This window comes from Esox lucius, chromosome 7, assembly GCF_011004845.1.
Source record: "Esox lucius isolate fEsoLuc1 chromosome 7, fEsoLuc1.pri, whole genome shotgun sequence".
Classification (NCBI taxonomy): domain Eukaryota; kingdom Metazoa; phylum Chordata; class Actinopteri; order Esociformes; family Esocidae; genus Esox; species Esox lucius.
In genome coordinates, this window is record NC_047575.1 from 19,502,452 (window position 1) to 19,523,989 (window position 21,538).

Below are 21,538 nucleotides of genomic sequence, written 5' to 3' on the forward strand. Positions count from 1 at the left end.
TATGAATTTATTGGTAAATTATGGTGGAAAATAAGTATTGGGTCAATAACAAAAGTGAATCTCAATACTTCGTTATATACCCTTTGTTGGCAATGACAGAGGTCAAACGTTTTCTATGAGTCTTCACAAGGTTTTCACACACTGTTGCTGGTATTTTGGCCCATTCCTCCATGCAGATCTCCTCTAGAGCAGTGATGTTTTGGGGTTGTCGCTGGGCAACACAGATTTTCCACTCCCTCCAAAGATTTTCTATGGGGTTGAGATCTGGTGACTGGCTAGGCCACTCCAGGACCTTGAAAAGCTTCTTACGAAGCCACTCCTTCGTTGCCCGGGCGGTGTGTTTGGGATCATTGTCATACTGAAAGACCCACGTTTAATCTTCAATGCCCTTGCTGATGGAAGGAGGTTCTCTCAATATCTCATGATACATGGCCCCATTCATTCTTTTCCTTTACACTGATCAGTCATCCTGGTCCCTTTGCAGAAAAACAGCCCCAAAGCATGATGTTTCCACCCCCATGCTTCACAGTAGGTATGGTGCAACTCAGCATTCTTTCTCCTCCAAATACGACAAGTTGAGTTTTTACCAAAAAGTAATATTTTGGTTTCATCTGACCATATGGCATTCTCCCAATCCTCTTCTGGACCATCCAAATGCTCTCTAGCAAACCTCAGACGGGCCTGGACATGTACTGGCTTAAGCAGGGGGACACGTCTGGCACTGCAGAATTTGAGTCCCTGGCGGTGGTGTGTGTTACTGATGGTAGCCTTTGTTACTTTGGTCCCAGCTCTCTGGAGGTCATTCACTAGGTCCCCCTGTGTGGTTCTGGGATTTTTGCTCACCGTTCTTGTGATCATTTTGACCCCACGGGGTGAGATCTTGCGTGGAGCCCTGGATCGAGGGAGATTATCAGAGGTCTTGTATGTTTTCCATTTTCTTATAATTGCTCCCACAGATTTCTTCACACCAAGCTGCTTACCTATTGCAGATTCAGTCTTCCCAGCCTGGTGCAGGTCTACAATTCTGTTTTGGGTGTCCTTTCACAGCTCTTTGGTCTTGGCCATAGTGGAGTTTGGAGTGTGACTGTTTGAGGTTGTGGACAGGTGTCTTTTATACTGATAAGTTCAGGTTCCATTAATACAGGTAACAAGTGGAGGACAGAGGAGCCTCTTAAAGAAGTTGTTACAGGTCTGTGAGAGCCAGAAATCTTGCTTGTTTGTATTATCAACAAAGTATTACAAATGAAAATTGTATTTGTGATTGTATTAATTTGTCCAATTACATTTGAACTCCTGAAATAAGGGCAGGGTGTATGAAAATGGTTGCAATTCTTAAACGTTTCATATGATATTTTTGTTCAACCCCTTGAATTAAAGCTGAAAGTCTGCACTTCAATTGCATCTCTGTTGTTTCATCTGAAATCCATTGTGATGGCATACAGAGTCAAAATTATTAAAATTGTGTAAGTGTCCAAATATTCCCGAACCTAACAGAAGATAAATCTTCCTTAAGGTTTTTAAAAAAGACAGTTAAAAACAAATGCATCTGGTAGTAGTTTGTCTCACTAAAATGCTTTAAGAATAAATAACAGGGATACTTCAGAAAAAGAGTCTGGCTAATTATCATCCCTATTGTCCCTATTAGCATACATGTTCTCCTCCGCAGCATCACCATCCAGCCAGAGAATCAGTTCATCTACTGGGTTGTCATCAAACCATAGAGAGTGGTCCAAAAATGATGAATTACAGAAAGTTTGTTTTAAATGGTAAATAAATTTGAAAAATACTAGGTGTATTTTCCGATTGATCAACAATTAAGAATACGAAGAACGATTATTTCTAAGAACACAGGCTATTTTCATTTATTTATTAGGCCTTACAAATGTACAAAATTAAAATTACACAACACTTAAATTATTCAAAAGATAAATCCATTAGAATTTAGTTCTCATTTTCATGATGTAACAAGGTAAAATGAGACATTATCGACCAGTTTGTGACGATCAAAGGCATGAATAGCCATACATAGGCCTAAAGCACGGCTGCTTGATAAACACGATCAATTTCAAATAATGAATAGCACATACGCTACAGCCCATTCATAGAAATAAAATGTATAGATCCAAGGATGTGTAGCCTCTCCAAGTAAAAACATCGCCCTGTAAATTCGATTAGCAGAGTAAAAGGATGATCAAAGGATGATTTACAGTAGCCTACACTGTCTTGGTGCCTCACGTGATCACACCTCCCTCTGGGGAAGATCAACTACATTGCTCCCTGTCGCCGGCCTATTAGCCACTACCGTCCATTCTTACGGCTGCTATACCGCATTCACGGAACACCCTGAACTCTCAATAATGCATCAACCGTTCCTCATCACATCTCCCCGGACCTCCCATCGTTTCGCCCACCGGATCCTCACTACTACAGCCTATAACACAGGTAAAGCCTCTAAATTTGTGAGTTTAGAATTACAAAACAATGTAATTAACGCCTATTGAGAAAAAGTTATGGGAGGAGGGTGTATGTTTCAAAATGGCATTTATTTTAATTACTAACTCAAACGCCAATTCCGTAGGCATTTGACAGTCCCAGTGTAAAGTTTGTGCTGGTTCACCCCATAACCCCTAAAACATGTACGCATGATTTAAAAGGTTTGGCTACAGGGTTTTAAATGTATTAATGTGCTGGCAGAGCAACACGATGTATCAGCATGTCTGAGAATTCTAACTGGCAGAACTCCCTCAGTTTTGATGCTAGAGACTTCCTGTTTTTTAATAGTGACTGTATCCTTATATGCAGCATTCATGCCTGGCACTGAAGAGAGGTCAAGAATCAGTGTTAAAATATCAAGACCACTGCATAACACTGAGCAGAATGGGAGGGTGTCATGTAAGAAGCCCGAACTCAAAAAGTAGCATCTGAAATGACTTCTGAGGTTTGCCAAAAAGCAAGAAAGCGGTTTTGTTGTCAGATGGGTCCAAGATAATTTTTTATTTGTGTGTGGTGCAAACCTAACCCTGCCCTTGCCTCAACACACCATCCCTAGTATTAAGTACGGTGGCGGCAGCATGCTGTGGGGATGCTTTTCATTAGTAGTGACTAGACATTTTGTTAGAATGGAAGGAAGAATGGATTGAGTAAAACACTGGAAAAAACTGCAAGAGAACCCCTTTCAATATTTTAAACTGAAACTTGGGAGACAAGCAACATATCAGCAACTAAATGTTGTTTTTTATACTTCTTACATTTGCTTAAAATGTAACTGTTCAAATACCTATGGTGAAATAAAATAGGGGGATGGAAATGTGACAGCACTGTTATTCTTAATTGGTAAAAGATAACTGTTGAAACCAACCAAAATAAAAGGTGACAGTCTGTCCTTTTGCCTCATATCTATCTTTTAACCATATTTTCAAATGGGTATAGTATACAGCAAAAATAAAAAATTTGACTTTACTGTCCCAGTACAAATGTTTTGAAGTTGTAGGCCTAGATTTCCAGTCCTCTAATCATTAAAATGTTAAATGCAAGTTTATATTTCTCCTAATTCACCAATTAAATTAAAACATATGGCATTCCAGGTGCAGCAGCATTGTTCTAGCTCTGTTCTAGCAACAAGGTTACTAGTATGGGGCTATCAGAGGGTATGGGGAAACTGTGGGTGGTGCAAATTGGCAAGCATTTCCACTTAAATAGATTTTAAGGGGCAATGTAAGATTTTTACTGTATTACTAGCATAAAAATAAGCAAAAATGAACAATATACATTTGCACTTAATGTATTGAGTTAATAAATAATAATATTTTTCTACCAAATTAAATAGAGTGACTGACATATTAACCATTTAAACCTTCTTACTTGTCTGTCTATCAGTTTGCAATGACTTGTAATCTCACAGTACAATCCTTCCCACCCTGGACTAGATTTTACTATACCGGTCTCTTTCGGTAAAAGAAGACAAGGAGACAAGTTGTGTTATCTTTTAGAGGCAGGATTCTACACAGTGCCCCTAGATTCAACCTAAAACATTTTGCATTGAAAACAAATGTTTCTATATGTGCCATCTTGTTTCAGTCTATTTGGCTCTATGCGGTTTGTGGTGAATAAACCTTTGGTCACAATTAAAACAATCCCATTTGAAATGAAAATACTTAACCAGTGCTTGACTTGGGCAGAATTTAACTGTAAAAGCTCAAATAGGTCAGAAGTATTTCAGAGTTCCAGCTCCAAACAATAAACAGTAACAATACTACCGCCACCCATAATGAGTAGTGGCATCTGCTGCATCCCAAGTAAAGCCCTGCTACAAACAGTTTGGCACTAACCTAGTCAGAACACTTCCCATTTTATTTACTGTGGCAAAGATATACTTTTCTGGGGAGATTTTCTGGGGATATCCCTGATCTCCACTTTGTTTTGCAAAAAACAAAAGGCGTTCTCCTGACCTCAGAAGTGGTATTTTGACATGGTTTAGGTATTGCTGTGAATGTCTATAACTTCTATGAATAGTGATAGAGCACACAGCAAAAAAAAAAATTTTTAAAGAGCACACAGCCAACAAAAATCTAAATCTAAGTGGGCACAACATAGATTTTAGAGAGGGTCCTCCCAGGACCCACATGGGTGGTTGTTCCTGTACAAACAGTCCTGTTGCGACAGTCCGCCCTCCCCAGAGACAGGGGAAGCATGCTTAAGATGCATCCTCCCGCTTCCCCTCTCCCTGTTCAGTCGGGGTGAAGGTCGGGTCAGAAGCAACAGCGTAGAGTAAAAAGTAGCAGAGACAGAGGGAGGCTGAAGAGAGCAGCCTTGCTGAGTTTACACTTCGGCCAATCATGACATTGTAGTGGCATTGAGCAATGGCCTGGGGATTACCAGAGAATACAAATGTGCTAGCCAGGTGTCTGTGTTAGTAATGTGATGAAATGGCATCCTGGGGACACAAAGACCCTGGGGAAACCCGGCCTGAGGGGCGAGTAGGGCAGAGATAATTCATTTCACCTGTTGTCAATTAAATGTTGTCTTGTCTCAGCCCTATTCACGCACCCTCAGGAACCCAACAGCTTTGTGCTCACTTTCGGAAGCAGTGAGGAGGGAGAACAGATGCTCCAATTTAGTAGTATCAGCTGATATTCTCCTGACTTTTTCGACTAACAAGCATAGATTCCAGAGAGCTAATTTTCCTGTTTGGTTGGAGATAGCCAGAACAGTATTAGTTTGTGTAGTTCTGATTTCCTTTGTTTTACAAAGTCCAGGAGAGGATGATTTAATTTTTCTTTGTTCATTTTGTGTGATACTCTTAGTTTTGACAAAGAAAAACAACACCAATACTTGTGGTAATATCTCTGGTGCCGTTATTTTCAGCCGTCCCGCTTTATTTCGTTTTTTGTTAATGACTATCTGAGGGTATGGGAAGTTCCAACACATTACAGTATATGTGCTTTACATATACCACCAAGATGAGCCTGGCCACATCTGACAAAAGGATCACAGAAAGGCAGAAACAACTCACGATCAACTGCAGTGGTAACTCATCTGACCATTCAACAATTCAGCCACAATAATTGCAGAGAAAAACTAACTTTTTGCCACCGTTGCAATGAATCAGACTAAGCGGGCATGTCTACCGAAGACCTAAAGCTAACTAAATTAGGCCTATTGCATTTGTGAATCTTATAGAACTAATCAAACAATACATTTGTAACATCAGTACAGCTACTTTATTATTACCTTTAACATTGACTATTTTCCCATAAACGGGTCACGCATTACCAAAAGCATCAACTTCAATTTCACTTTTTCCTGATAGGGCCCAATGGGTTATGTATCGCGATGAACGATATTAGTAAAATGTCAAAAGTGGTTGGTTAGTCAATGTTGATAGTGTCAGTTTTCATATAGAATGGCATCATCCCTTTTGCACTTGGTCAGGTTAAGATTTATTTTCAGGTTCAGGGTTTGATTGGTTTAACAAAGGTAAGCAGTGGAGTCTAATGAGTTTAACACAGGTAAGCAGCAGAGTTTAATGACTTTAGCACCGTCTGTCAGGAGCAGTTGGTTCCTGCTCTATCGCTCTGCAGCTCTCGCTTTCTGCATCTCCCCCCCCCCACTTCCCTTTCTCTCTCTCCCTTTCTCTCTAAGGCAACCACACACCCATGTTTGTTGTCTTTGGTAGCTATAGTACAACTTCACTAGGAGACTGGAGATTGTGGTGTGGTGTGTGAATCTGGGGCTTTAACTGAACAACAAAAAGATGCCCTGCATTTGGAACTGATACAATCCCCCCCCTTCAAGGGGACCACCCTGATCCCATGTCTCTAATTTTAGAGTACTGTCAAGATGCACATGGCTTAATAAGACCAACCTGGGAGATACCATATGAGAAAAGCATTATTTGAATATAAAGTATCAGCGAATTGACAGATTGCAATGATGAAATGAGTCCTGCATATGACAATAGTATTGTGCAGAAGTCGCATAAGCTTTCAGAAGCAAGCATTTTCAAAACGCAGACCCTTCAAAAATGTATTCTTTCAAATTTTAACAGTGTTCTAATTTAACAAACATGGTGCACTCCGTGCTCTAGAATTCTGTGAACATAGTTCTTTGTCTTTATAAATCAAATATTACAGTAAAAAATAGACATTTTTTAAAAAAGTATTAGTAATTTCACTGTTGACAGTGTTGATGAAATATGAACACTATAATAATGTGCATTAAATGAAATGTCAATCTCTGGACACCCATTGATCATTATTCCTTGAATGGATTGCCTTTTTGATGCATTTTGATTGGTTTCAGTTGCAAAGAATAATTGAACACTGGATGTAATTATTTGATTTAATTTGCTGTCACAGAGGCCAGAATGATAGGGGTAATTAAGCACATTCCTAATGAGGTACACCTTCCTGCAATTTTTTTAAATAAATAAATCATGTTTTGCAGTTTCATTAACAGAATGTGATTTTGATTGAAGTAAAATTCGGTTGTGTTTAGTTGTTAACAGTTCCAAACATTGGTAATTTTCTTAATAAATTTGACTAAATGGCAGCATAGGTTTCCAATATCAAAGGTTACAGGAGAGACGAGTGGGACGAAAGTAACCAACGTTAACTAATGATATGGATGCGTTACCTAGCAACAACAACACAACTCAAAGCTTCTCCCATCACAGACTCCGTACCCTGAAGAGAAAGGGACATGTAGATAAATGCATCTTGATGTAAACTGAATAAACTGAATTTTATGGCCAATACACCTGCATTTTCTGAATGCAATAGTTTTCTCTGCATTTCCATTCTTTGTTTCTGCTTAAGAAACACAGATTCCTGCATTACCACAGCCACTGTAGTGGTGGGTAGATATGGTTGTGGTTTAATACAACCACTGTAGTGGTGGGTAGATATGGTTGTGGTTTAATACAGCCACTGTAGTGGTGGGTAGATATGGTTGTGGTTTAATACAGCCACTGTAGTGGTGGGTAGATATGGTTGTGGTTTAATACAGCCACTGTAGTGGTGGGTAGATATGGTTGTGGTTTAATACAGCCACTGTAGTGGTGGGTAGATATGGTTGTGGTTTAATACAGCCACTGTAGTGGTGGGTAGATATGGTTGTGGTTTAATACAGCCACTGTAGTGGGGGGTAGATATGGTTGTGGTTTTTGACAAATTTATTATGGCTTTGTAAACTTTGGCCTGACTGGAGCCCTTCTCCCACCCTTGAAGGTGGGCAGTACATTTAAGAATACTTTTGATTATTACTTATTACAGATTAAAGTCTGGAAATTGTGGTTTGCTTACAACCAGAAAAACACTGATAGCCTGTTTTTATCAGCGAAAAGCGTACATGCTGTGTTGTGTGAGGAAATTCACAGTTTTGATAGGACATGTGAGAAGACATTATTATGGGCATTTATATAGGTAAATGGAGCAGCAGTGGGCTTTCAGCACAAGACATTACCTAGGGACTACAAGCAATGGGGCAAAGATGCAAGACCTCAACCCATTAGAGCAACTATGGGATGAGATGGAAGGGGATGTCATGAATGCACCTCAGCATGGACTACCATCTTTGTGGAACATTTCCAACATCTTATAGAAATCACACCTCAAAGAATGAATGAAGTTCAAGGCAAAGGGATTGGTTTGCAACCTGCAATGTAGACTCTGTAGTTCTACTTGTGAAGTCTTCTGTGGATGGTGGAAGACGTCATTATGGTGAGCATTCTTTTCTCATCCACTGTTGAGGTTTTCATTGAACTACCAGGTCAATTGCAATTGCTGAGCTCCTAATCATATCTGAAAAAATGAACATAAATCCTAAACTGAGCTAAGTTGCATTTATGAACAGCAGATGTTTTTCCCATCCACATTTTGTGAATATGTATTAACCTGTGTAGTTTTCAGAGGTGAACCATAAACAACCATGTTTAGAAGAAAATTAAGTTAAAAAAAATCAGGGCAGAATAGTCCACTGACAATAGATTTTGGGTTTGTTAACCTTTATTTAAATGTGTGTCAAGCAAGAGGTTGTATTTCTGTAGCACGTGATGTTGGTTCGTAAAATTAATACAATGTATTGGTAAAAATAGTCACAATATTATTTTGACAAGTATAGGCTACATTAGAATTTCCACTTAATTAAGATTTTGGAGAAAGCCTTTGTCTACATAATGACTGTTCTCATTGATTCCTACTGAGTTCAATAAAAAATGATGCTGTTTCCTCATCAGATTTGTTAAGGCCCAGTGTTCTGTGAAAGTCTGCATGCATGCAAAACATGCGTGTAGTGTGTTATGTAAGTAGATGAAATACTCCATGTGTAGAGAACATGATTTATTCAGCTTCCCTACTTTCCCTCTGGAGTTCCTGCCTGCACAGCCCAACATCCACCCAAAACTGACAAACCATTACAACAGGACAAGCCCTGCAAAGCCCAACATCCACCCAACGCTGTCTAACCGTTAGAATAGGTCAGCTCTGCACAGCCCAACAGCCACCCAACGCTGTCTAACTGTTAGAATAGGCCAGCCCCGCACAGCCCAACATCCACCCAACGCTGTCTAACTGTTAGAATAGGCCCGCTACACACAGCCAAACATCCACCCAAACCTGTCATACTGTTACAAAGGTTCAAACAAACCCCAATTCTGTTTCATAATACTTATCATCAGTACTATCAAAGACATACAAATACTTTAGAGACATTGAGAGGGTGGGTGTGGGGTCAGTAAAAGGATTGAGCTACTAATGTTTCAATTCCCAAGTCACATCAGTGCCCTCATCGATCCAAGCAATAAGCAGGCAGACATGCAGACGGAATGGGAAGGAGCCAAGACATTATAGATAGTGGCTGACTATAGATTAGAGGAGCAAAGGAAGAGAAGGAGAGTAAAGACCCAGCAGTAAGCAGTGATGTTTAAGACGGAATGTCGGCCGTAATCCCCCGCTCCCCTATGGTATTTTAACGGTTCCTCGTCTTTCCCTCTCCCACTGTTCTCATCAGTCAGAACCCAGCAGCTAACTGCCCTGTCTGGGTCACTGTGGGGGATGTCCCACCTCTTTGGACCAAGGTCACACGGTGTGTGCGTGAGAAACAGAGAGGAGCAATATGGACCCTAAACAAGAGAATGAGCATTGTTTAATCGTCACTACATATTCTACCTTTGACAAAACATAACAGACATTTCTAGGGTGTTCATCCACTGCTCAAGAACGTAGTGAAAAACAGGGCAATTCATGAGGATTTTTTTTTTTATCTAATGTTAATACAATTGACATTGTCCTATTTCATTCTCAGAATTTCTCTATAGTATTACAATTTTAATTTATTTATACTTGACCATGTTGATTCAATGAGAAACTTTATTGGTTGTGTCCATTGCTAAGTTAGACTGAGCCATTCATTGTTGCATCTCTTCCATATTTGGTGTTGTAAAATAAAGAAATCTTCTATAACATTCTAAAGTATTGCTGATCTGCAGCAGACCAGTTTTTCAGAATTACATTGAGTGGTCACCATTTCTGATGATGGGTGTGATGACATTATAATAATTTAGCAGGTGTAGAGTGAAAAGAATAAATCATCTGTAACATTAAACATACAGTTGTGCTCAAGTCTGCATACCCTCAGATAATTTGTAATATATGTACCATTTGTAAAGCAAACATTAGTGCGCAAGCAAAAAAAATCTTATTTCTTATGGGATTCATATTCAACTGTAGGTTATAACAGAATGGCACAATCATAAAACAAAACATGGCAACAAAGAAAAAAAATGAACTGACCCCTGTTCAAAAGTCTGCATACCCTTAGTTCTTAATATGTATTGCTCCCTTCAGCATCAATGACAGCGTGCAGTCTTTTGTAAAAGTTTTCTATGAGGCCCCAAATTCTTGTAGGTGGTATAGCTTCCCATTCAACTTGCCAAAATGCCTCCAGGTCATGCAAAGTCTTTGGTCGTCTTGCATGCACTGCACATTTGAGATCTCCCCAGAGTGGCTCGATGATATTAAGGTCAGGATACTGTGATGGCCACTCCAGAACCTTCACCTTTTTCTGCTGTAACTTGGCCTTGTGCTTAGGGTCACTGTCGTGCTGGACAGTCCAAGTCCAATACGTAGCTTTCGTGTAGAAGAACGCAAATTGTCTGCCAGTATTTTCTGATATCATGCCGCATTCATCTTACCATCAATTTTCACAAGATTCCATGTGCCTTTAGAGCTCACACCCCCCCAAAACATCAGTGAGCCACCACCATGCTTCATAGTGGGGATGGTATTCTGTTCACTATAGGCCTTGTTGACTCCTCTCCAAAAATAGCGCTTATGGTTGGGACCATAAAGCTCAAATATGGTCTTGTCACTCCAAATTACAGTTTGCCAGAAGCTGTGAGGCGTGTCAAGGTGTTGTCAGGCATATTGTAACCAGCTTTTTTGTGGCATTGCCACAATGAATTGAACAATTCTTCTGGCAGTTTAGGCTGAAACCTTTCTTGGTCTGCCTGACCTTGGATTGGTATCAAGAGATCCCTGAATGTTCCACTTCTTAAGTGACTGAACAGTACTGACTGGCATTTGCAAGGCTTTGGATATCTTTTTATATCCTTTTCCATCTTTATAAAGTTCCATTACCTTGTTACGCTGGTCTTTCTGCTCCCCATGGCTCAGTGCATCCACGTAAGAGCTAACAAACTGACGATTCATACACAGACACCGTTTGCATTTTAAAAAGCCACAGGTGTGGGCAATTGACATTTAATTGCCATTTTCACCCGTGTGTGTGTCACCTTGTGTGTCTGTAGCATTCAAGGGTATGTAAACTTTTGATCAGGGCCATTTGGGTGACTTCTGTTATCATTATGATTTAAAAAGGAGCCAAACAATTATGTGATAGTAAATGGCTTCATATGATCACTATCCTTGAATAAAAGGCAGTTGTTTTGCATGATCGGTCAAATTTTTAAATCAGTGCCAAAATGTCACAATTACTGCCAGGGTATGCAAACTTCTGAGCACAACTATATATCCTTTCTGTATTTATTTTTATATAAATGTTCCATGTCTTTAAGCTAATGAGGCAATCACAATCAAAGTATTTGATTGTAACACCTTACAATTGGTTGATCGGTATCAGAGCGCGAAGATCGACTTTACATGCCTTGGTTGTTGTGACTACGTTAGTACACAAATGGCAACGTACCTAGCTGAAAATGGTAGAGCAGATTATTTACTTTTTCACGTAAAGGCTCTGACGGACAATTTGTTCTATTTAGATGTGAACACAGGTTGACCATGCAGTGTTCATCAATTTGGAGGGATTGTCACTGCATAATACAGATGACGTGGAGCAGTCAGAACGCTAACATGTAACCGCATTGGGTTTAACTGACTTGACTTTTTTATGTAGCCTATACCTCCGTGGCTTAGTTGTGTTAGATTTCATTTAGCTTGACATTTAAACTGATTGCAAATTTTTTTTGTCTTGAAGGAATTCCTCTATAAACTGACACTGTATCATTTATGATAAAAAGCTTAACTGGATGATAAAAAGCTTAACTGGATCTTATTCTTGAGATAAATGCAGATTGCATCTTATACTAGACTTATGCACAGATATTATATAGGTTTCTCAGATAGCCATGAGTAGTTCGTTGACAGGCAGACCTCGATAGACACTGAGCGCTAGGATGATTGCAAATCATTCCATTTACAGTGTGCCGGTTTTTACAAAACGTCAGTGGATTACATGCCACCCCATACGGAAAAGAAATGTATTTAAATATATTTTTGCAATGCAAAATGTATGTAGAATGTATGCTGAATATGTCAAATACATTTATCTTTATTCAAAATACATTTCAGGTATCAAAATGTATTTCACCTTTTATTCTGAAATGTATTTAAAAATGTATAAATACATGTAACTATATTTAAAATACATTTCAGCTATTATTCTGAAATGTATAAATACATTTCAGTTTTGTCCAAATGTATTTCACCGTCAACAATGCTCTCATTACAATTGTAATGTATTATAGAAAATACATTACAAATTTTTTTTTGAAGCCCATATTAAAATGCATTTTCCAGCTCCTATGAAAGTAAAATGATGAAATGTAATTACCAACGTATTGATTATATCACATTTGAAACACATTTTATAGATGTGTACATTACCAAAATACATTATCTTAATCACAAAGTCTAACTACTAAAGTAAACTTGGTAATACCACTACTTGCCTCTCCTATCAACCTAATCCTGTTCGGTGTAGTGGTGAGCACTCCTGAGTGTGGAACATAAGGTTGCAGGTTTGAAACAAACCTTGCCGATTGTCTGATATATCTTTTTTTAAATTCATTAAATACATTTTTTCAGATATATTTAAGCGGCCAATTTCAAACATTTTGACATATATTTACCAAATGTATTCAGGAATCTATTTTCCAAATGTGTTCAAATATATTTAAAATACATTTCTTTTCCGCATGGGACCACCTTCCCATAGCCGCTGTCCCCCAGCTCAACCCGACAGGCTGCCCGCAAAGAACAATTAAACAAGAAACCAGGCAAGCCTAGTTCAGCCGGCCCGCATTAAAATGTGTTCATCGTGGCTGCCCTCTCAAGAATCGAATCGGGTTGCCCACGTGAAAGGCATTGGCGTTAACTAACACGCCATCGAACTGTACACGTCGGTCATTACTATAGCCTCTTTGCATTGTATTATCTCACTCATTAACATCACGCCATGTTTGAATATTTTGTTAGACACCATTAACTAGCATTAAACTGAGTAACGTTTCTTATTAAGTTTACCTTCACCACAAATAGTATCTATTAACTGTATGACTTTTGCCACTGGCAATTTTAAAAGCTTATTAGCAAGCAATGTGTCGCTAGAAGCCATTATATTGTGTTAAACTGAGTAATGTTTCTTATTAAGTTCACCTCCACCACAAATAGTATCTATGAACTTTATGGCTTTTGCCACTGGCAGTTTTAACAGCTTATTAGCCATTCCATTCCATTGCCTTGGATGGCCATCACTAACGATAACTGACTATTTGTTAAGTGAAAAGACAAGAAAATCGTGAAGCCAGCAAAGTGTTTGTCTATCCTGAACAAATCCTAATCTCCACCAGAATCATTTTACTATAGGCTTCCCATTACGTAGCTACGTAAAGATTTATCTGTCCTGAACCTCAGGCATAATGCGTTTAGACTGTTACGGGAGGCGAATGGGGGACCTGTGTCTAACCACTACGCTATTTAACAAGGGTCAGTCAGTCACCCAGTCAGTCAGTCAGTAAGATACATTCGCTGTTCTTAGCCGGCTCTGCTTACGCGGTACGGCAAAAAAAAGCACGCAAGTCAATTGTTGTTTATTACCAATCCTTTTTGAAAAGGGGACGAACCAAGGATTACAGTGAATAGAAAAATCTATTGAATGAACTCAATAAAATTATATATAAGTGAACGTACTGTAAAGCGACAAATCAAAAGTAAACTAAATCCGGATAAACATGGTCTGAGACCAAAATTATAAGAGTAGAATAATAGCCCTGCAGTATAATAAAAGATTACATAACTGCAGTGTATACACTTAACACAAAAACATTTAAAACAGCCTACATAACTCCTCCATCCCAATTAAAAGGTATACATAATTGCATTAACTGCTGCCTGTAATACCAGGCAGACTGACTCAAGAGTACACAGGCAGTGTTTACCGGTTGTAGGGAGGAAGCACACGTGAACAGTCACTTTTGTCTTACAGTGCAGACTCCAAGAAATGGTAAGAGAACTTAGGCTGCTGCAGTTTGATTTGAAATTAAAAAAGTACTTGTTTTTAATCTTGGTGCTGAGCTAGTGTTAAACAGCTAAATTCATTTTAATTGTTTCAATGAAGCCATGTAGAAGGCATGACTAAAGTACAAAACTATGAAGTGACCTCAGCCAAACTGCAGAAAAAAGGTTAAATCACTCAGCCGTGAGACAGCCTGGCAAACTCCCAAAAAATAAATCTACAGTATACTGCTTAAAAATTAAGGGAACACTTAAATCACACATTGGGTCTCCATGAACAAATTATAGTAAAGATCAAAATATGTACTGTATATTGTGTAATTCGTGGAGAACAAAATTACATAACAGTTAATGGAAACCAAAATCACCGACCGATTGAAGACTGGATTCAAATATTTAAAAAATCCAAGGCTGTTCCAACATGTGTGAATTTCATCATGGCAAATCATAACCTGACTCAATTGTGTGCATGGCCACCTTGTACCTGTATGCACTCCCAACAATGTCTCCTGATGAGACGGCGGATGGTGTCCTGGGGAGAATCTCCACCCAGACCAGGATCAGGGCATCAATGACCTCCTGGACAGTCTGTGGTGTTACTTGGCAGCATCGGGTTGCACCGATACATAATGTCCCAGAGGTTATCAATTGGATTCAAGTCAGGGGAATGTGAGGGCCAGTCAATGGCATCAATGCCTTCATCATCCAGGAACTGCCTACACACTCTGGCCATATAAGGCTGGGCATTGAGCTGCACCAGAGGAACCCAGGGCCCACAGCACCAGCGAAAGCTCTGACGATGGGTCTGAGGATTGCATCCCCGTAACCTACCCGCAGTCAGGGTACTGTTGGCAAGCAGGAGGACTGTGTGACCCTCCAAGGATATGCCTCCCCAGACCATCACTGACCCACCACCAAACCGGTCATGCTGGATGATGTTGCAGGCAGCATAACGTTCACCACGGAGTCTCCAGACTCTTTCACATCTGTCTCGTGCTCAGTATAAACCTGCACACATCTGTGAAGAGAACAAAGCACCAATGGCGGACCTGCAAATTCTGGTGTTCTCTGACTAATGCTAATCGAGCTGCACGGTGCTGGGCTGTGAGCAGAGGTCCCACTAGAGGACATTAGGCCCTCATGGAGTCCGTTTCTGACAGTTTGGTCAAAAACATGCACACTAGTAGCCATGGTGCATTATCCTGCTGGAAGTAGCCATCAGAGGATGGGTACATGGTGGTCATAAAGGGAAGGACATGGTCAGAAACAATGCTCAGGTAGGCCGTAGCATTTAAACCATGCCCATTCTCCTCTGACCTCTAGCATCAACAAGGCATTTTTGCCCACAGGACTGCCGCATACTGGATGTTTTTCCCCTTTTCACACCATTCTATGTAAACCCTAGAAATGGTTGTGCGTGAAAATCCCAGTAACTGAGCACATTGTGAAATACTCAGACCGGCCCGTATGGCACCAACAACCATGCCACGCTCAAAATTGCTTAAATCACCTTTCTTTCCCATTCTGACATTCAGTTTGGAGTTCAGGAGATTGTCTTGACCAGGACCACACCCCTAAATGCATTGAAGCAACTGCCATGTGATTGGTTGATTAGATAATTGCATTAATGAGAAATTGAACAGGTGTTCCTAATAATCCTTTAGGTGAGTGTATATCTAGATATACCTATATCTCTCTCTATATATACACACACAAACACCCACACACACTTTTTTGTATATATTTTTATATAGAAATGTTTTTATTGGGACATTTATTTATTTCCAAGGATTGGTCCTCCATACAATACACCACCTTAAACTTGACAAATGATCCCTCTGCTGACCAGTTGTACTTATTTTAATACATTTCATTGGTCGGGATTTTTAAGGCTAACATATTTGATTGGCAGATGGGACTGCATAGAAGATTTTAATGTTAGCTCATTGTTAGCTTAGAGCAAGTGAGACTTCTTAATGGGAATGTTAAAGTTTTGAACTGTATCATGTGATGACTTCAGTGAATTATGTGGGTTGATGTAGATTTCTATAATGGATCACCCTATCTTAAAAACCGGCTAAGGTACACAGGTTTTGCCCTATTGAGCCTATAGCGCATGAAACAGTGTAACCAGGCAGCTATAACATGTTAAAAAACCCTGCTTAACCAGGCATATTTTACAACATGTTGAAAAACCTTGCTTAACCAGGCAAATATTACAACATGTACCACCATTTATTATTAATGACTGAGGTCAATGACCACAGAAATACCATTTAAGTGTCTGCTGGAAAGTAATTGATCTCCCTAAAGATACTTTTATGTTTCATCAATTACTCATGGGAAGTCATCTTTAGGGTAGGCTGTACAACACAATAATCCAAGATAAGAAAGTCAATCATTTCAAAAGAGGTGAAATTATTAGTCCGGGGTTTCCCCAAACTTGGTCCAGGGTCCTGCACATTTTTGTTTATACCCAAACAGTACACATTGGATATAAATGATTAAAGCTTAATGATGATATGATTATTTGAATAAGCTGTTTAGTGCTACATCAACCCTGTGATGCCCCAGTTTGGGAAACCCTAAATTAGCCCAAACTGCACACACATACCCTTAATCCATCAATTAATACCCTCTTGTCTGAAAGCAATGCTTTCAATACCAGTGACAGGTGCTGACTATACCAAACCAATTGGACCAATTTGCCATATGTTTATTCCATCCATTGTCATGGAGGACCATCCTTTAGACAAGTGATATTCAAATCTGTCCCCCAAAGCCAGATCCACTCAGTTTTTGCATTGTAACCCCCTAATCAGGGACTTAACCTGGGACACCAGGTGGGTACAATTAGTGATGAGGTAGAACAGAAGCCCAAGTCACTGATTGGGGGTTGCAATGGAAAAATGGAGTAGACCTGGCGTTGAGGGACAGATTTGTATACCACTGCTTTAGACCATTGCTAAATCATTGTTAGCCTAGTAAATGGAGAAAGAAGTCCACAAACACACTCAATGGAATCTTAGTACTTACAGGCCCTGGATTTGGCAGATCATATTGAAAGCAATATTAATTTTAATATTAATTAAGTTTATAAACGCTAATGGGTCAATATCATCATTATTAATGATCACAGAATTCAGCTAATTTTTTTATTAATTTCTATTCTATCACAAATCACATGATTGCACTTAAATTTTCATATTGACTGAAATAATGCATGCAAAAGTGGAGAAAAAAATGCAATGTGGGATTGCATTAACATTTGAATTAAGTTAACTACACGCTTCCATAGCTACCTATCCAAAATATGAAAATTATTAAAAAATATATCTTAAGGCATTGTAAAGGCAAACAGACCTCAAATGTTAATTTCCTATGGAATATATTCCCACTCTGTTTCTAGTAAAAAGCCTGATATGCGGGCAGTGCTCTCCCGCTTTTCGGCACCAATACCGATGGTTCATTAATTGGTCAATTATCAAAATGCGCAATCTATTCGCTCTGAAGCATAAACTAAAGGTTTTTGGCAGAAATGCACATGGAACAAATTGCACTTTTACTTGAGCTCCAAGTCCATTCTTGTTGCATTTTGCCTAACATAATTTAAACCAAACTGAACATATTTCATTATTTATTTGAGACTAAATCCATTACATCCATCTATAAGAATGTACATTAAGTGTTCATGGTTCATTCAATATTGTTTTAGTTGTTATTAGGTTACTTAAAAATATATATTTATAACGATTAATCGCCAGATTATCTACTTTTTTGGTCTCCCAATAAGCAGTTCAGCGAAAAATCGGTCGAACTCTAGTAAATCTGTATGGACCCCATTTACAATTCGGAGGTTTCAATGCATCTCTTCCTATCAACAAACACGTTTTCCCCTAGGTAGTCGCACTCAAAAAAGTTTAAATTAATTTACATGTACTTCCACACAAAGGTGGCGGCAAAGTGACCTTTTTGTAGAAACGTAGTTTTATTGGAGTGCTAATAGATCGCAAAAAAACAAAAACAAATATAACATGTTTGTAGATAGCGAGCAAGGTAAGTAGCTGGAGTGCTTAGAGAGTAGACATTTGTGGAATAAAATGTATTTTTTTTGCAGCCTGCATACATTGTATGTCTTTTGTCTCTGCTTATAGAACGATGCACAAACGGGGGTCGTCAAGCGAATATCTGATGACCACCTTGGAGATAATTCGGTCGAAGCAACCACCCGCCCAACCTGTCTAGCTGGCTCGGTGAACCAATTTCAATGTTTTGGGGAGTCGAATAAGAGTGGACCACATGAGTTAGATTCGACTCCAAAAATCCTCAAATCGTTCACCCCTAACTAGACTGAGAAACAGAATACCGTACAATCTGTCTCGGACCTAGGCTACTAACAGCTAGCTTCGCAAAATAATACATACTAGTAGGATAGACAACTTAGGTGAGCCACAACAATATATTATACAGGAGCGTGATGGACGGTTCGTTAGTCTCTTTTGCGCTCTAGCCCTAATTTTAAGAACTTCACTGAAGTAGCCTATACGTTTCAGTAGTTGGATCAGACGCGTTCAGTGTGGCTAAAGAAGAACAGAGTACAGATGCTGTGACCGAATGTTGCTCTTCAAAGTTTGCCCGGCAAGAGCACTTCACTGTTGCTCCTTAGTGGTTTCCTATGTGAATGTTTCCATGGTAGCTGCGGACGGATCACATCATCCGCAGCTGCATCATTCCAGCGCTAAAGTTCTCAACAAAAGTAACCCTTCCATTGCATTGCCATGAATGGTATTTAGAAATGTAATCAAGTCAGTCTTTGTTAAAGAAACAATACAGAACAACAATATCAAATGAACAACTAAAGCATATATATTACATACTGTGTAAGACTGAGGACTGCCAAGTCAAGTAGCCTACAGACTACCCGAGTCGCACGGAAGACTGCAGGCTGCACTCTCAGAACTTCCCAAAATCTTTTAATAACTAATGTTACCGAGCTGCCATAATGCTTAACATACCTGTCAAGATGTACAGAAGAAAAATAAATACTGCATTCTGTCCTTTGACAAGCGAGTAATTCCTTAAGCAAATCAGGAACATTTTGAAAGTAGAGCCGTCTTCCACCGAACACGTTAGCCTGCCTGCTGGACTATGAAACCTCCTCAGCAACAACTCCAAATTGCAATTCGACTGTACCACTATAGCAGCGATGGGGGTGCTCACCTGATTCCAGCGATACAGCCAAATGAGAGACAATCCCTCCACCACACCATCCTAGAAAATGGTCTAATAAATAGATTACGTCATCTATCCTTATTTAAAAAAAATCATGTACATATTTCTGCTGAGGTTATAAACCCCTGCGTGCTATGTTTCTAAACGGGTGTTGATTTCCCCTGGCAAATGGTAAATAAAAATAACACAATTAATTAACTGAAAATGTATAGAGATTAAGTTGAAATTCTCTTGCATTTATCTTCACCAGGCACCCGATTTAACTTATCTTATATTTTTGGAAAGCAATACTCCTACAACCCCTTACACAAAACCAACACATCTTTGGTTAAAGGCATATCACACATTGATATATTTCAGAAAGGGTTTAATCAGACACATACATAGAATGGACAATGCAGCACCGTGAGTGTGGCACACTTGCCAGTTTGGTCGTGTCCATTCACATTCATTGGCCTATCTCTGCTCCCCAGTCTAAATGTTACTCTGTCTGTTTCCGATATGTTGACCAGTTCCCTCTGTCTGAAAGCAAGTTAACTCCAGACCAGCATCAGACATAATCCCCTGAACTACTGGTAACCCCCCACCACTACTGCTCTCCTAAAACCCAATCTGTGCGCCCTTCCCCCTGCCATTCTTTAACAACTAGAGCACCAGCCCCCACCTCCCTGCCGCCAGTCTAATTGGGGCGTACAGAAATTAACTAGCTAATCCTTGCAAACAGCAATTGTGGGGGCCACCCTGGAAACTATCCAGGTCAGTGCTTTAATTTGAGTCTCATATTGTCTTCTAGAGAGCCACCAGGGACACATTTTGCTCCCTTGCCAACCTATTCAACCACACCCTGGCACAGTGTGAGACGGGCCAGGGGTGTCTTTTTTGTGTTTGGATGTGTTCCACGTCTTTCCCTCTGATTCATAATATCAAATAAATCAATTTAAAGGGTGTCCTAGCCATTGCTAAGGATGTTAGGTACACTTTTCTGTCCAGAACCAAGGAAAAAGACAACGTCCGGGTATTGAATTCTCAGATATACGTCATAGGATTCAGAATTATATTAATAACGGGGTTAAAATGCTCAGACACTATTATTTTACTGGGGGAAATAAGAGAGCATGTGATTATCCACAACAAGGAATGCTTTAGCAACAGGCTAGAGGACAGTCAGCCAGTACTCTGATGCAATGCAGCCTTGTCCTGAGTCTTCCTGTCAGGGAGTCTGTTGGAAAGTTTTGATGATGAGAAAGAGTGGAACAGACACATGCTTTATTTGTTTCATTTAAGGACCCTTTGTGATCTATGATTATACCACACTCATGGGATTTTCAAAATACAATGATTTCAAAGTTTCCCAAAACTCTCTTACAACCCCTCAACACGGGTGACAGCCAGTGAGTGGCTGTCATAAGGAACATCTTGGCTGTCAGTGACCCCAGCAGCAGAGTCCAGGTGGCTTCGCCTCAATGTGCATGAAGGCAAAGGCCCTCATTCGGCACTGGACAAGCCCTTCTCATCTGCCAAGGATTAGATCAACTGAGACCTGAAACTCGACACTGTGTTCTATTTCAATCTACTATGACTGCTCTGGCTGTTACAAATATTCTTCTTTCTTAACTTTCACATCTCTCTGCCGTGTTTTAACCTTTTCTGCACAGTACCACTGATCTTCATTCACACAGTGGTGACATAGAATTTCACAATGTAATCATGTTTATCTTAAATAAAATTTATTTCAATATTGCATTTCCAGTGCAGTAGGTAAATTACTTGACTAGAAGATATCAAAAGAGCAGCTTGCCTTGTCAATCGAACACATCATTTCAGTTTATATGGAAGTTGTTTATGGTTGACGGAATATCAATATGTTGTCATATTTCTACTTGCCCCTCTCTCTCATAAATCTATGACCATGTACATTTAGAAACCAGACTGCAGAGCCCTCTACTCTTGATCCCCAGTGCTTAGTTTCCACAAACCACAGACAAACACATCACTCA

At 39.5% G+C, this 21,538-nt stretch overlaps 1 protein-coding gene across 1 annotated transcript in view; it reads right to left on the reverse strand.

Annotated features, from left to right (window-relative positions):
* nectin3b (nectin cell adhesion molecule 3b) overlaps positions 1-19,993 on the reverse strand; it is a 37,926-nt gene extending 17,933 nt beyond the window's left edge. The window contains exons 1-2 of the mRNA XM_020047985.2: positions 19,966-19,993; positions 19,530-19,580 (exon numbers count right to left, since the gene is read on the reverse strand). Coding sequence (XP_019903544.1) covers positions 19,530-19,580; positions 19,966-19,993 — 79 coding nt within the window. The remainder of the gene's footprint in view (positions 1-19,529; positions 19,581-19,965) is intronic.
* Between the last annotated feature and the right edge of the window lie 1,545 nt (positions 19,994-21,538).